General features: G+C 36.3%; 1 protein-coding gene across 4 annotated transcripts in view; it reads right to left on the bottom strand.

Moving 5' to 3' along the window:
• The window catches only part of lad1 (ladinin), a 31,685-nt gene that overhangs the window by 8,700 nt on the left and 10,308 nt on the right, over positions 1-12,677 (bottom strand). For all 4 annotated transcript variants that reach the window (XM_088922422.1, XM_088922421.1, XM_088922419.1 and 1 more), the window contains exons 4-11: positions 12,065-12,141; positions 11,211-11,376; positions 10,335-10,451; positions 8,001-8,041; positions 6,667-6,715; positions 5,329-5,372; positions 738-804; positions 495-629 (exon numbers count right to left, since the gene is read on the bottom strand). In XM_088922422.1, coding sequence (XP_088778548.1) covers positions 495-629; positions 738-804; positions 5,329-5,372; positions 6,667-6,715; positions 8,001-8,041; positions 10,335-10,451; positions 11,211-11,376; positions 12,065-12,141 — 696 coding nt within the window. The remainder of the gene's footprint in view (positions 1-494; positions 630-737; positions 805-5,328; positions 5,373-6,666; positions 6,716-8,000; positions 8,042-10,334; positions 10,452-11,210; positions 11,377-12,064; positions 12,142-12,677) is intronic.

Raw genomic sequence — 12,677 nt, 5'->3', positions numbered from 1 at the left:
CAGTCATCTTCCGTGGTCCCTCCAAACATCTCCCATACCCGGGACTTAGTTTGAGTGACAGCTACAGCTGCAGCCCTCTGGGCCTACTCACACCTCTTAACCAAACGGCCAGTACGAATCATGCAGAATATATTTATCATAACTCACCTAGCTAAGGTAATAGGAGTCTCACCATAAGGGCTGTCCACACCACCCACCCACCCCTTTATTGTGAGGATTAAAACAGGGAGTTCCTGTGGGGGTGTATATGGGGAGGGGGGAGAAGTAAGAGAGAGATACAGAAAGTCCTGAGTTTAAGACATACAGTTCATACAGGTGAGTGGAACAGTGCTAACCTTCCTCCCTAATTTCTATAACTTTTGTTATAATAACATTTGTTATTGTAATCAGCAATATGATCATTATCATGATATCATTATTTTATCATTATAATTTATTGGTCACAATAGGAGCATCAGCAGGAACTATTAGTAGTAATATTTAAACATCTGTACCTGTTTTGAATTGCTAGAACTGCCTTCCACAGTAGCTCCATCCTTTTCAAACACTCCTCTTTTCCTTGCAACTTCATGTACCAGCAAATAGAAGTCTTTCTGAGTTGCACTGGGGGACTTAATGGTCTCTGATTTCTGTCAATGGAAAAACAGAATACCAAGAAATGGCAAAAATTCATAAAAATTTGATTAATTTAAAGTAGCAGAGGAAACCTGTGGATAATATCTGTTCACCTACTGTACCTGTGCAGCCAAAGCTAGCTTCTCCAGCTTCTCCTCGATTGTGCGAGATGAGATTCTTTGCCGCGAGCTGAAGGAATTGCCAGACCACAAAGTCAGAAAACACAGTTCAGCACTTCAGCTTAATATTTGCTCAATACACCCCCACTTTGTTTTTCTTGATATAAATCTGAGTAACATTTTATGATAAACAGAATTGCTTGCATGTTTATTGCAAGTTTCTTCCCAAAGGATCTCATATCACTTTACATATACTGTAGGAAGGAACCCACTTCTTCCCACACTGAAACAGGACCTGCCTGGGTGATACACAGTAGCCAATCTGTGATAGAAGCTCCAGGACTTAACAAATCAGGTAGAGAAATGTGTAATTACTTCACCAACTGAATGAAGAGGGAACATTTATAAAGACCAGATTGTTTAAGCTCTGAGAGGAAGTTACCCAGGACGCTGCCTAATCTTTGGGAAAAAAGTGATGTGGAATGACCATCTAGTCAGGACCTTGGTTTAACATCAAAAATGAAAGAGTGAAAGACCTCCTATAGCACAGTGTCCCCAACTAACAGAGGCACTGGTTTCAGAAAATTCTGGTCCAGAAGGAAGAGTGCCACCTACTAGACCACCAACACCGCTCGTAGCACCAACTGATTGATTTTCTATCGAATATGTCACATCCTAGTACTGATCAGGTCCAGCCTTGCTTATATTCTGAGATCTCATGGCAGTTTATACTTGTAAAACAATATATGGTTAACAATTAATTAAACTATTAATAGAGCATTATAGATTTTTGGAGCAGTGGTAAATCAGATGGCAACGGCATCTAGTTTTTGACCGGAAGGTCCCAGGTTCCATCCCAGGTATGGGCAAGCGATGTAGCTTGCTCTAATTCCTTCCAGACGGCTCTCAGGTCCACTCAGCCTGCTTTCCAATTGAGTCCCAGGGCTTAATCCTGGCCGGAGGATGAATGCTGACCACATCACCTTCACTTCCAGTATTGGATAGTCAAGAAAAATGGTGACTCTTGCCCCCTATTCCCCATGGGCCTTTATGGCCTGAAAAGGGACCTACCTACCTATTATAGATTTTGAGACAGATATTAATCTTTATGGAGAAGTTTTTAGAAACTGTTATTGGTACAGGCAGCATTGTTACTACTGTACCTTGTAGCCTGATTTTCTCAGAAGATGAACAAGGTATGGTCTGCTCAGCACTATGATAGGATAACTCTAAGGTAAATCATTTTGCTCCTGTCAAAGGTGTGGCTGGGCCAGTAGGTGACACGTAACCCCCTCAACAAGAATTTCCAAGCCAAAGTCCAGTATGATGATAGAAGATACAGTGCAGTTGGATGTGCTGCCCTTTGGGTGAGATATTAACCCACAGTCCCAAATATGTGGCTTTTAAAGATACAATAGAACTATTTGTAATCGGAGGGGAACTAAATGCTTAATTTAATTTGTTAAGTACATTGTTAAGGAGTTTTTAGAATCCTCTGGGATGACAGTTGCACACACAAAACGCAATGAATTATCAATATTGTCAAGTATCACTAAGGATTATTGAATAACAATCGAATGACAACTGAGCTTTTTGAATACCACTCAATACATACAAAGCAGAGATGTTAAGTTTTATTAGAGGTAGTATTGCAAATAGATTAAAACCTGTGCTCTAATAGTATAATAAAATCACAAACTCAGAGGTGAATGGACTTTTCTGGGGTCAGCTAATTAAATCAGAAAACATTTGACCATCTCTTCCATCTCTACTCCCAATGTTGAAGCAAAACATCACAAATGCCATATTGTACAGTCCAGACTTCTGTCCTTGCCAGTTTATTGAAATCTGTCTTTTGAGTTCCATGTGAAAAATTTGATGAAGGCGTCTTTTTTCACCTTAGAAATATTACCCACATTAGCAATTTCTATTAATGTCCGGTGTTGTGTACCTGATTCATGCATTTATAACATCAAAGCTTAATTTTTGCAACTCTTTACTCTATGGGCTCTCTAACAAACTTCTCAACAAACTGTAATATGTCCAAAACTCTACAGCTAAACTGCTAACTCACACCAGACCATGGCAGCATATCACTTGAATGCTCAGGTCTCTACATTGGTTGCCCATAACATCACATATTTAATATGAGATCTTGTTAATGACTTTCAAGGCTTTAAATAATCTGGCTCTATCATACATCTCTGAATTCCCCCCTTTTTACACTTCCTTCCAAAGGCTCTAGTCATTTGAGGCTGGTCCTTTGCTCGTTGTACCCTGGACTAAATCACAGACTTTTGGTTAACATGCTTTTTTGTCACTACTCCTTTGTTCTGTAATGTCCTTCCTCAGACTCTACGAGAGTCAAATTCAAACTGAAAAAGTATCTTTATGATCCTGTGATTCCTTTTTGCTTATTTTTCTTATGCTAAATTTGTCTCATTGCTAGATTTGACACCGCTGGGAACTGTCAGTCACAGTGAACCTGGGTTGTTAACTCTTGGTTCTGTTAAAGGCTCAAACTAGGTACTCACGCCTATTGCATGTATTTCTAATGAATAATCTGTGTATTTTGTCAGTTAGTTGTTGCAGATAAACAGTTGTTTGTGTCTTCTAAGTTATCTAGGTTTATCTACTCTGAGTCTTTACTATTGGGGGAAGCACTATTATGTTTTATCAGTTTGCTTACTAGGTGTCAACAACCACATTTCAGAACTGTAAATTCAGTCATTTATTGAATCTTTTTAAGCTCCCTATTTATTAAAATGATAATCTTAACCTGACTATCCCAGATTTGTCCCTTCTTTATAACCTCATTATTATGGCCTGCGATGCTTATTAATACTTTTTAATATAATAATAATAATAATTGCTTACAGTTATATAGCGCTTTTCTGGACACTCCACTCAAAGCACTTTACAGGTAATGGGGACTCCCCTTCACCACCACCAATGTGTAGCATCCACCTGGATGATGCGACGGCAGCCATAGTGCGCCAGAATGCTCACCACACATCAGCTATTGGTGGGGAGGAGAGCAGAGTAATGAAGCCAATTCATAGATGGGGATTATTAGGAGGCCATGATTGGTTAGGGCCAATGGGAAATTTGGCCAGGACACCGGGGTTACACCCATACTATGGTGTAGTAAGTTTTCGAGAAGCACCCTGGGATTTTTAATGACCACAGAGAGTCAGGACCTCGGTTTTACGTCTCATCCGAAGGACGGATATATAAATATCATTAAACAGGTATAAAACTTTTACAAGCATTGCTTTAACACAAATTAGGATCTACATGTCTTCTTTTGTATAATATATTGTATATTAACAAGGACAGTGAATAGACCAAATAAATAAACCAAATAACAATACTGGAGCTACTGTAAATAGACACCTAAATTAACTCAGACTTTCTCTGTCTCAGTGTTTACTTTGTCCATAGAAAATGAGTGAGATACTGTAGCTGCACAAGAAACAGTGGTGTAACTATGTGGATGTATTTTTATTTTTCAGAGTACTTTTTACATGTATTTTTTGTATAATTCCTTGCTTTCATTGCAGTCATTAAACCACTTACATCCTGTAGGACAAAATTTGAATAGCTAACAAACACTGTCATCTATCTACTGTATTAATGAGAATCTCAGAAATCATCCAAATGTGTTGGGTATTATTTCTCAATGTGTATCTGCTTAATGCTACACTTCATCCAGATGCAATGTTAATTACTTTTACAAACATATAAATCAACACTTAACTGTGTGGATCCTGTTGAACAATGGCACAACAGAATGTTTGGTAATGCAATATTCAATGTTCTGTTACTGGAATGATACAGCATAAGATGTCTTGAAATCAAACATTGGCAGTGTGCTTCTTCACAGCTTTGGGATACTGGACTTTAAGCTGGCCTCATCTGTGTGGAGTTTGCATGCTTGCTTCTTTTCTATGAGGGTTTTCTCCATATGCTCCATTTTCCTCCCAAACTCCAAAGAAATGCACTCCAGGATAATTGGTGTCTCTAACTTGCTTCTTGAAAGTGTGTGCTTGCTCCCAACTGATATTTCACGCAAGATGTAGTCCAGCCTTGTGCCCTATGTCTGCTGTGTTAGGCCCTGTCTCACTGCGTCTCTCTAAGGATAAAGCATTAATAAAACTAAATAGAAGAGTGGATGAATCAAATATGAGTGTTTTGAGTTTAGCTACAATCTAGAGAAATTATCAAATTAACATTCGTGGGTGTAGCATACTACTTAGAAAGCATTAACAATATACTTCTTTCTTTGAAGGATTCAATTTAACTCTTTAAAAATTTATTTATTTTTATTTCTTATTGGCAATGTTATTGCTATTTTAGTCATTTATAAGCTGAAAGCCTTCTCCACTGATAATATGGATAATTAAAAACAGTGAGCAAAAATGAGCAATCTGCTTTTAAGATCCATGTAATGCAGACAGAGAAGGTACTTTTAACTGATTCATGGCTACATTTTTGTTTAACATATTTTCTCAACTAAAACCTCAATTGAACTTTTATCTTCTGGAACATAAAGCCTACTGTCCAAAGCATTTTGTTAAACATTGTGACTCACTTTCTTTGAAATGGAGAAGGTTTATCCTCTTCACGATTGGGTGCCTGGAACAATTAAAATGTGATTTTCATTACCATATCCATAAAATTAAAGTTTTAATTCCTAAACTTGTTTTTCACCTATTGTGATCGATCGTCCCATTAATTTATTGTCTCTTTATATTTTTGGTAAAAGCTCACCTTTCCAACCCAGGATTGCTTCAAAATGAGATGTAGTAAGTGTTTGGTTTGTATGTAAATAATATATATTTCAAATATAAAATTGAGAAATTAGTTAAGTTTCTATGGTTTAATTACAAATGCAATTGTAATTATTAAAAATAAGTCTAAGTAACTGAAACAACATTATAATGTACAGTATGTATGAAATATAGAAAGCATAGACAATAATATTTAAAACTGCAGGATCCTTTAATAACAGCCCTGGTGATGATATATAAGTGTTACATATTCTCAGTTACTTTTGAATTTAGAAACCAAAGCTAATTATTATAATAGGTGTAATAAAACTAATAATAGTGCTTGAATGTTGGATGTTTTTGTTCAGGTCTGTAGTGGAAAATGGAAATACTATAACACTATATATCAAGTATATTTATTGTGACAGACCCTTTCCTTTACCATAGCTGTCCCAAGAGTAAGTGCACACAGAAACTAACAATGGCCCAAAACTAAAATCCAGATCCCCCCACTCCCTCAAAAGACAGCACTCAACAGAAACTTAAATTCCAATTAGTACTGTGTGGCTCTTTAAAAAACAAATAAAAGCTCAATGGCACCTATGTAAGAATGTGAAATTCTCAACATTTCACCAATAATGCAATAATTAGATAATTAATTCCCTGTGCAGTAATTCATAAAATTTAGAGGCTAAAATGTCGGCCTCTAGTGGAATGTCAGCTGTAATTGCAGCACCCTTTTATACCGACCTGCCTCAGTCATCTACAAATGTCTTTACTTGTATACTTCTTAATTTATTTTTTGTTTAACTGAGATTATTTGCCGGTTAGAGCTCCTTCAATTAATTCATAAACGTGTCAGATGTTCCTGTGAACTGAGCTAGATTAGTGCCAGTACTTCTGTCTTGTGAATTCATAAAATTTATATAGAAGAAGAAAGAACAATATGTCTTCTGAAAATGCGAAAGAAACTCTTTGTCAAAACTTTTAGTCAAGTAATATTACATTTTATGTCCTCAGTCTTCAGTCTTTATGCTTGGATACTATATAATGGATTGTACCAATTTGTAATCATGCCTCTACCCATGAAATCTAAGGATTGTCTAAGGTAAAAAAAATAATTCAGGTCAGATTTAGGGTTAAGATCTTTATTTTCTTACCTTGCTGAGTCTTTCCTCTCTGCTCCTTGAGGTTAATCTGACACTAGCACTGTGAAACAGACCATAGTATACAAAGTTACATAAAGTTACAGAAAAGTCTTCTCTTACAGCATCCATCACTGTACTCCCTCATCTTTCATAAAAGACTGACTTTTCATACACACTGGAGATAGGTTTGAAGGTAGTTAGCTGTGTTGACTCTTGGAAAAGCAATGACTCCAGTGACTTCCTGGGCACCACGTCCAGTGGTCACTTCAGTGAAAACATGTCACCCCTCCAATTGGCACTAATCTTACTGTAAGATCCAACAGAGCTTGTGTCATGTCAACGGATTAATGGTTCCAGCTTGGAAGAGACTGGGTGTCTGAAGTCAGAATTAAAATTAAATCTTAGTCAGAACTTAAACTAAATCAGAACTAAAACTCATTAAACTCATTCATATTAGGCAACAGTGAATGTTTTAATTCCTTAAATGACACAGTTAATAAGCAAAGAATGACAAAGCATATTAAAGAAAACCTGTCCTTTCATTATTCGAGCAAATAATAAATACTATGTTACCAAGTAATAGCAATATGAACAAAGGAAAAACTGACAGACTTGGATATGTTTTTTTCATTAAAGGTGTACTAATTAAATAAATATAACAATGAAGAAGATCGTTTGAAAATAATAACTAGTCACAGGTATTAAGTTGGTGGGAACATAAATGGTAATAGAATTTGGAGCAGCAGTACATGTTCTCTAAGCTATGGCAGCTAAAGATACTGGTCTCACTCACTGATTATTACTGCTTATTTGATCTGTCTCTGTCTGATGTCAGGGTGAAAGAAGCACACAGAGTTCCAGCAGGAGCAGTAGACAGGTCAGAGAAGCCTATCTGCATTGATTCATTCATCGTGTCTAGTTACAGTTTTTAACCAGTAAGAAAACAATTAAAGCATGAAAGAAATTAGAATCTGCATGTGTTTGCACATGGGCAAATAACAGTAAGAATTAAGTCTATAAATACAATATGTTTCATATATAGTTTTCTCTAAGGTAGCATATGTTGGATAAACTATAACATGCAAACAATCAGCAATAAATGAGCCTATAAAAATGCTGTAACTATATTTTTTATTTATATTTTATGTGTCCATAAGACCATTAACAGTGTACAGAATAAAGCAGAGGTTATAAAATATGGGAACTGTATTTCATGCCATTACAACAAATGTCGATTAACCTTAGGATACCAATCCACAAAAATAAAACTACTTGCTTTGCTCAGCCAGTCATTGTTCAAGATCAATAAGGCTAAAAATTACAAAAACAATAAAAAACAATCTTACCTTCTTGTTATAGGAACAGACTCTTTTGTCTTACTTATGACCTGTCAGATTAAAAAGATTTTTCAGTTAACTTCCTGGAGTTCCCGGAGTTAACTTATTTAATTTATATTAAATAAATCTTTTATTCTTTATTACATTTTTACATTTGTTTTACTGTCCCAAATTTGGAATAATCAATTCCTTATAAACTTGAATCACTACTACAGCCTTTATACCAAGCAGGGAACAAGAGATAAAACCAGTAATGTACCCATATCCTCGATACACTTGTCAGGTCATCCAGATCCTGCCTGGACTCTGACACCAATTAGTGTCATTGGAAGAGTATACTGTATATATACTGATGGAAAAAAGAAACGCAACAGCTCCTCCTCCACACTCTGGCCCTCCCGTCTACGTGGAACAAGCTGAAGAGTGACTCATCCATGAAGAGGACCTGATGCCACTGCTGACGAATCCATCACAACCTCTGTCTGACCCAAACCAGTTGGGTGTGATGTCTAGGAGGTGTGAGCAGAGGGCCTCTGACCTTGCTCTAAGGCCAGCAGCATGGAGCCTCACTGTCCTGTCACTGATGCGGGCATTGTGTCTGCCTGCAATTTTGAGCAGCAGTATGGGTGGCAGATCTGAAATGATCACTCAGGTGATTAGTCTGATGTGTCGGTCCTGCACTGGTGTGGTCACTCAAGGGCAACCAGATCTTGGACGGTCATCTGTCATGCCAGTCTGCTGAATCCTTTTCTGCAGTTGGGACACAGTGGAGCGGCTTACTCCATAGTGTCCGGCAACACTGGCACAAGACATGCCTACCTGCAGCATACCAATGGTCCTCTACCTTGCTTCTGGTGACATTTGAGGCATTATGGAATGCACAGAAAACTGACTAAGTGTGGACTTTTTTTGCAGTGACCTAAGCTTTGAATTAAGGCCTTTTTAAAGGTGACCTGATCAGGCATTGTTCCACCTGGATCTGGTTGGGTAAAAGTGCACTTAACAAGCTTTCGTGTGATTGGCAAGTTGCAATGCCTCAGTTGTATTGTTATACAGTTGTATAAGTTGTATTGCTGGTCAGAGGGCTTAAAACAAATTGAAAACGTTTTGTGAAAGTACATAAGCTATAACTATAGTATTCTCATTCTAGAAAATGTTGCGTTACTTTTTTCCATCAGTATATATCAGTGCAATGAGTCAGTTACCCATTACTGTATGCGATTATATTTATACATTCTATTTTTCCTAAAGGATCCCAGAATGTTTTACATATAGAAAGTGTCCCACTTCATCCACAACTAAAGTGCAGTACGTAAAGATGAGGTACACTGTAGATGTGTGAGAAATTACTCCACAAATTGAACTAAGTATGTCCAAGCCCATAGTGGAAGACTAAATAAAGACTAAACCCGAATTTTATTAGCACTTTGATGAGATTTTTAATGATCAAGAGTTTGCTTGAATGTCTCACCCAAAGTACTGCACTTGCTACAGAGTATCCCTGTTATGGTTCTGTGTCTGTGGTCTGTACTTTCTGGTTCAAAGAGAAGAGCAACACTCATTAGTTCACCAACACCACAGCCTGGTTTTCCTTGCAGGTCTCTCATCACAGTACTAATCTCTTAACCCTGCTTAGCTTCTCAGATTCTCTCAAGCTCAGGCTAGGAGTTAGTAACACAGCTATTGTTAACACTGCCAGCTGAAAGCAGCCTAAAAAACTACCGGTATTGCTATTGCATGGCTACATAAGGCGACTTGGGAACACCAAATACTGGCATTAAATGGCAAAATGAGCTGCTACTGAATATACAGTAGCAGTTCCACTGAAGTAGATCAGATTCAAATAAGTGTCTTCTGCACTCTAGGACTCAACATGCTGTATACATTTCCATTTGAGTAACTCGGGAGCGTCTTTAATATAAATGGCTGTAATCAATAGTAATATTGAATTATTAAATAAACCCTGGCTCTGCCAAGTACTGATACTGATCAAGTACAAATTGACACAAATTTAACGACCTCCAAAGCAAAAGATGGAGACTGAAGGCATATTAAGGTGTCCTGAGGTATGGATTTATTTGATGCTTGAAAAGTTTTGAAAGGAATCCTTCCAGGCAATCCGTAATACAAAACCAAACTGCTTTAACCAACTATTACTTATAATAATGGATTAATTTTAAAGTATTTTGCACAGCTATGAAGGTTAACTAACAACAATCAAAAACAAGTTACTAACAAGTAACTAACAACAATTAATACTAAAATTATTACTCTCACAAAGGAGGATAATAAAGACATGAAAATACTATACTCAAGAAATCTAAAGCATGACAAGTGTTTTACCCTGAAGGAAGTTGCTCTGGGATGATGTCTCATGAAAGCAGTCTCCTCAGGGCCCTCGGACTTCCTTCTAACATCTCCAGAACCTAACTCATATCCGACCTCACTGCTATTCAGAACCTAGAAGTAAAAAAAATTAAGTCTAAATAGTTTCCATACTGCACAAAATCTAGTGTAAATGTTTAAATTCTCCTAATTTCTCATTCAAGGAGTAACAGACAATCCCCAAGTAATGAAGGTGAGACAAATAAAAAGAGCTTATACAGTTATGTACAGGCTTGGATGTGGCCACCTGGCTATGTGGCCAAGTCTGTTAGAAATTCCTATATAACAAGCCTTAGGGCTGCCGCACTCTTGGTGGAGGTAGAGTTAGTTGTGTGCTAATTGCATGAGAAACATTTGGATAGAAAGCCTAAAGACCTACATTTCCAACATATCTCAGAGAACAGGAGATTAGTTGGATCACAGACTTGTTTTTCTCCAAAATTTTCATAATATACCCCATGTATACAATGTATATTTAAATAACAAACAGTAAAGACCTGTAGTTATTGTTAAGAAGGGGTGACAAACTTATTTTGGTGCTTAAATTTATTTTATTCCCTTAATAATTAGTTTTAAGATTTTACTTTTTTTCACTTACAGTAATTATTATATGCAAAACTGTGTACAGTACTAACAAAATCAAGATATGCTTTTTTAAAATGAAAATCAGTTAAGATAGGAGTTGTACAAATTTAAATAGGCTAGGGGGTGCTATTGCTGCACTAATACATATTTGAGTTCACATCTGCTCAAAAACTGATAACATTAAGAGGCACAATAACAAACATAAACATGAGATGAGTAGTATCTTAATAGTTACAAGATTCTATTCACCTTGTTGCCTCCATTCTCTTTGATTTCCCAGAAACTTCTTGGGCTGTGTATTAGCTCTTTTTCAGCAATGTTTTGTACAGAAGGGCTGGTAGGACTCATCGGAGAGAATACATTTCCCCTCCCAGTGGGGGAACTTGGACTCTTATCAAAAGAAATGGAGAGAGAGCTGCAAAGATAACAACAATAGACAGTGAAAACTTTACACACAATTCAAAGGCACAGGTGATCATGAAACATAATACAGCCAGCAACCCTTGAGATGGTCCTGCAATGTCCTAGGATTAGTTATGGTGAAAGATGCATACAGACGTATTATGAAAATACAAAAAGGAGAAACACTGTAAATTATTACACATGTTATTACAAGATAAAATTATTTTTCAAATGGTACTGAGGAAGCATTACTTTTAATTTATGTTAGAGTATATCTTTACTGCCTATATAAAATAAAGGTACAAGTAAACGTTCAATGCTGAAAAGAGAAGGAAAGAAACACAACGTTTTTCTTCTTTGGGTGCGTATATAAAATATAGTTTGCTGTAAAATGAAAAAATGGCTAAAAAGGTGTCATCCATTGTGAGATACATGACAAAGATTAAACATTAATTTAAAGGATAAGCATGGGGATGTTTTATTGAAGAGAACTATCTTAAAAGACTTTGAAACATATAATACTGTATTATGCAATTAACCCTATTAGTACTATTTAGATTTAAATAGATTATTGCTAATAAAAATAGAAATACAAGTGATACACTATAAAAAATTAACAAAGAAGAAATATGGTATGATTTTAGATTTGTATATTTTCATTAGTTCATTAGAACAATCTAATGAATCTGTTTCACAATTACCTGACAAACATCCGGGGTGACTTAGTTGGAGTCTTTTTCTCTGTTTCTTTGTTATACTGGAATTCGGTATTTTCACTCTAAAAATAAATGATGATAATAATAAGCTTCATGTTTAATAAATACTATGCCAACTTTACCCCAAAGGACTTTTTTAAAAAGAGTTGTGGATGATTTAACTGCATTAAAATATGATTTTAGTTTATCTGATTTGTAGCCACTTTAAATATCAGAGTTATTGATCAGTCCCTAGAGAATGCAGTATTACAGATGACTTTTTCTTTCCTAGGCTAAGAAAAAGAGAAGGCTATTTCTGAAAAGGCATTAAACAATTCTTTCAAGATTTGCCAGTACAATAATGAAGCATTGTTGTCATTGTCTTCTTGGACTGCATATGGACCTGACCTAAGTGAGACACATCTTTATGTCTTTAGTTTTGATAAAGCAAAATAAATTCAGAAAGAAAACCAGTCTTCTTATTTTCCTTGCCAGTACTTTCATTGTCTTCAACAAGGTCAAGTTTTGTTAATAAACACTGTTTCATTATAATATCAATCATGCACTGACAGAGAATGAAACTCAGCAGGTGGTAACATGTGACCATAAGGAAATGGGA

Source organism: Atractosteus spatula, chromosome 7 (assembly GCF_055471065.1).
Source record: "Atractosteus spatula isolate fAtrSpa1 chromosome 7, fAtrSpa1.hap1, whole genome shotgun sequence".
Classification (NCBI taxonomy): domain Eukaryota; kingdom Metazoa; phylum Chordata; class Actinopteri; order Semionotiformes; family Lepisosteidae; genus Atractosteus; species Atractosteus spatula.
The sequence above is the reverse complement of the archived record's forward strand: the minus strand, read 5'-3'. Positions and strand labels throughout refer to the sequence as shown.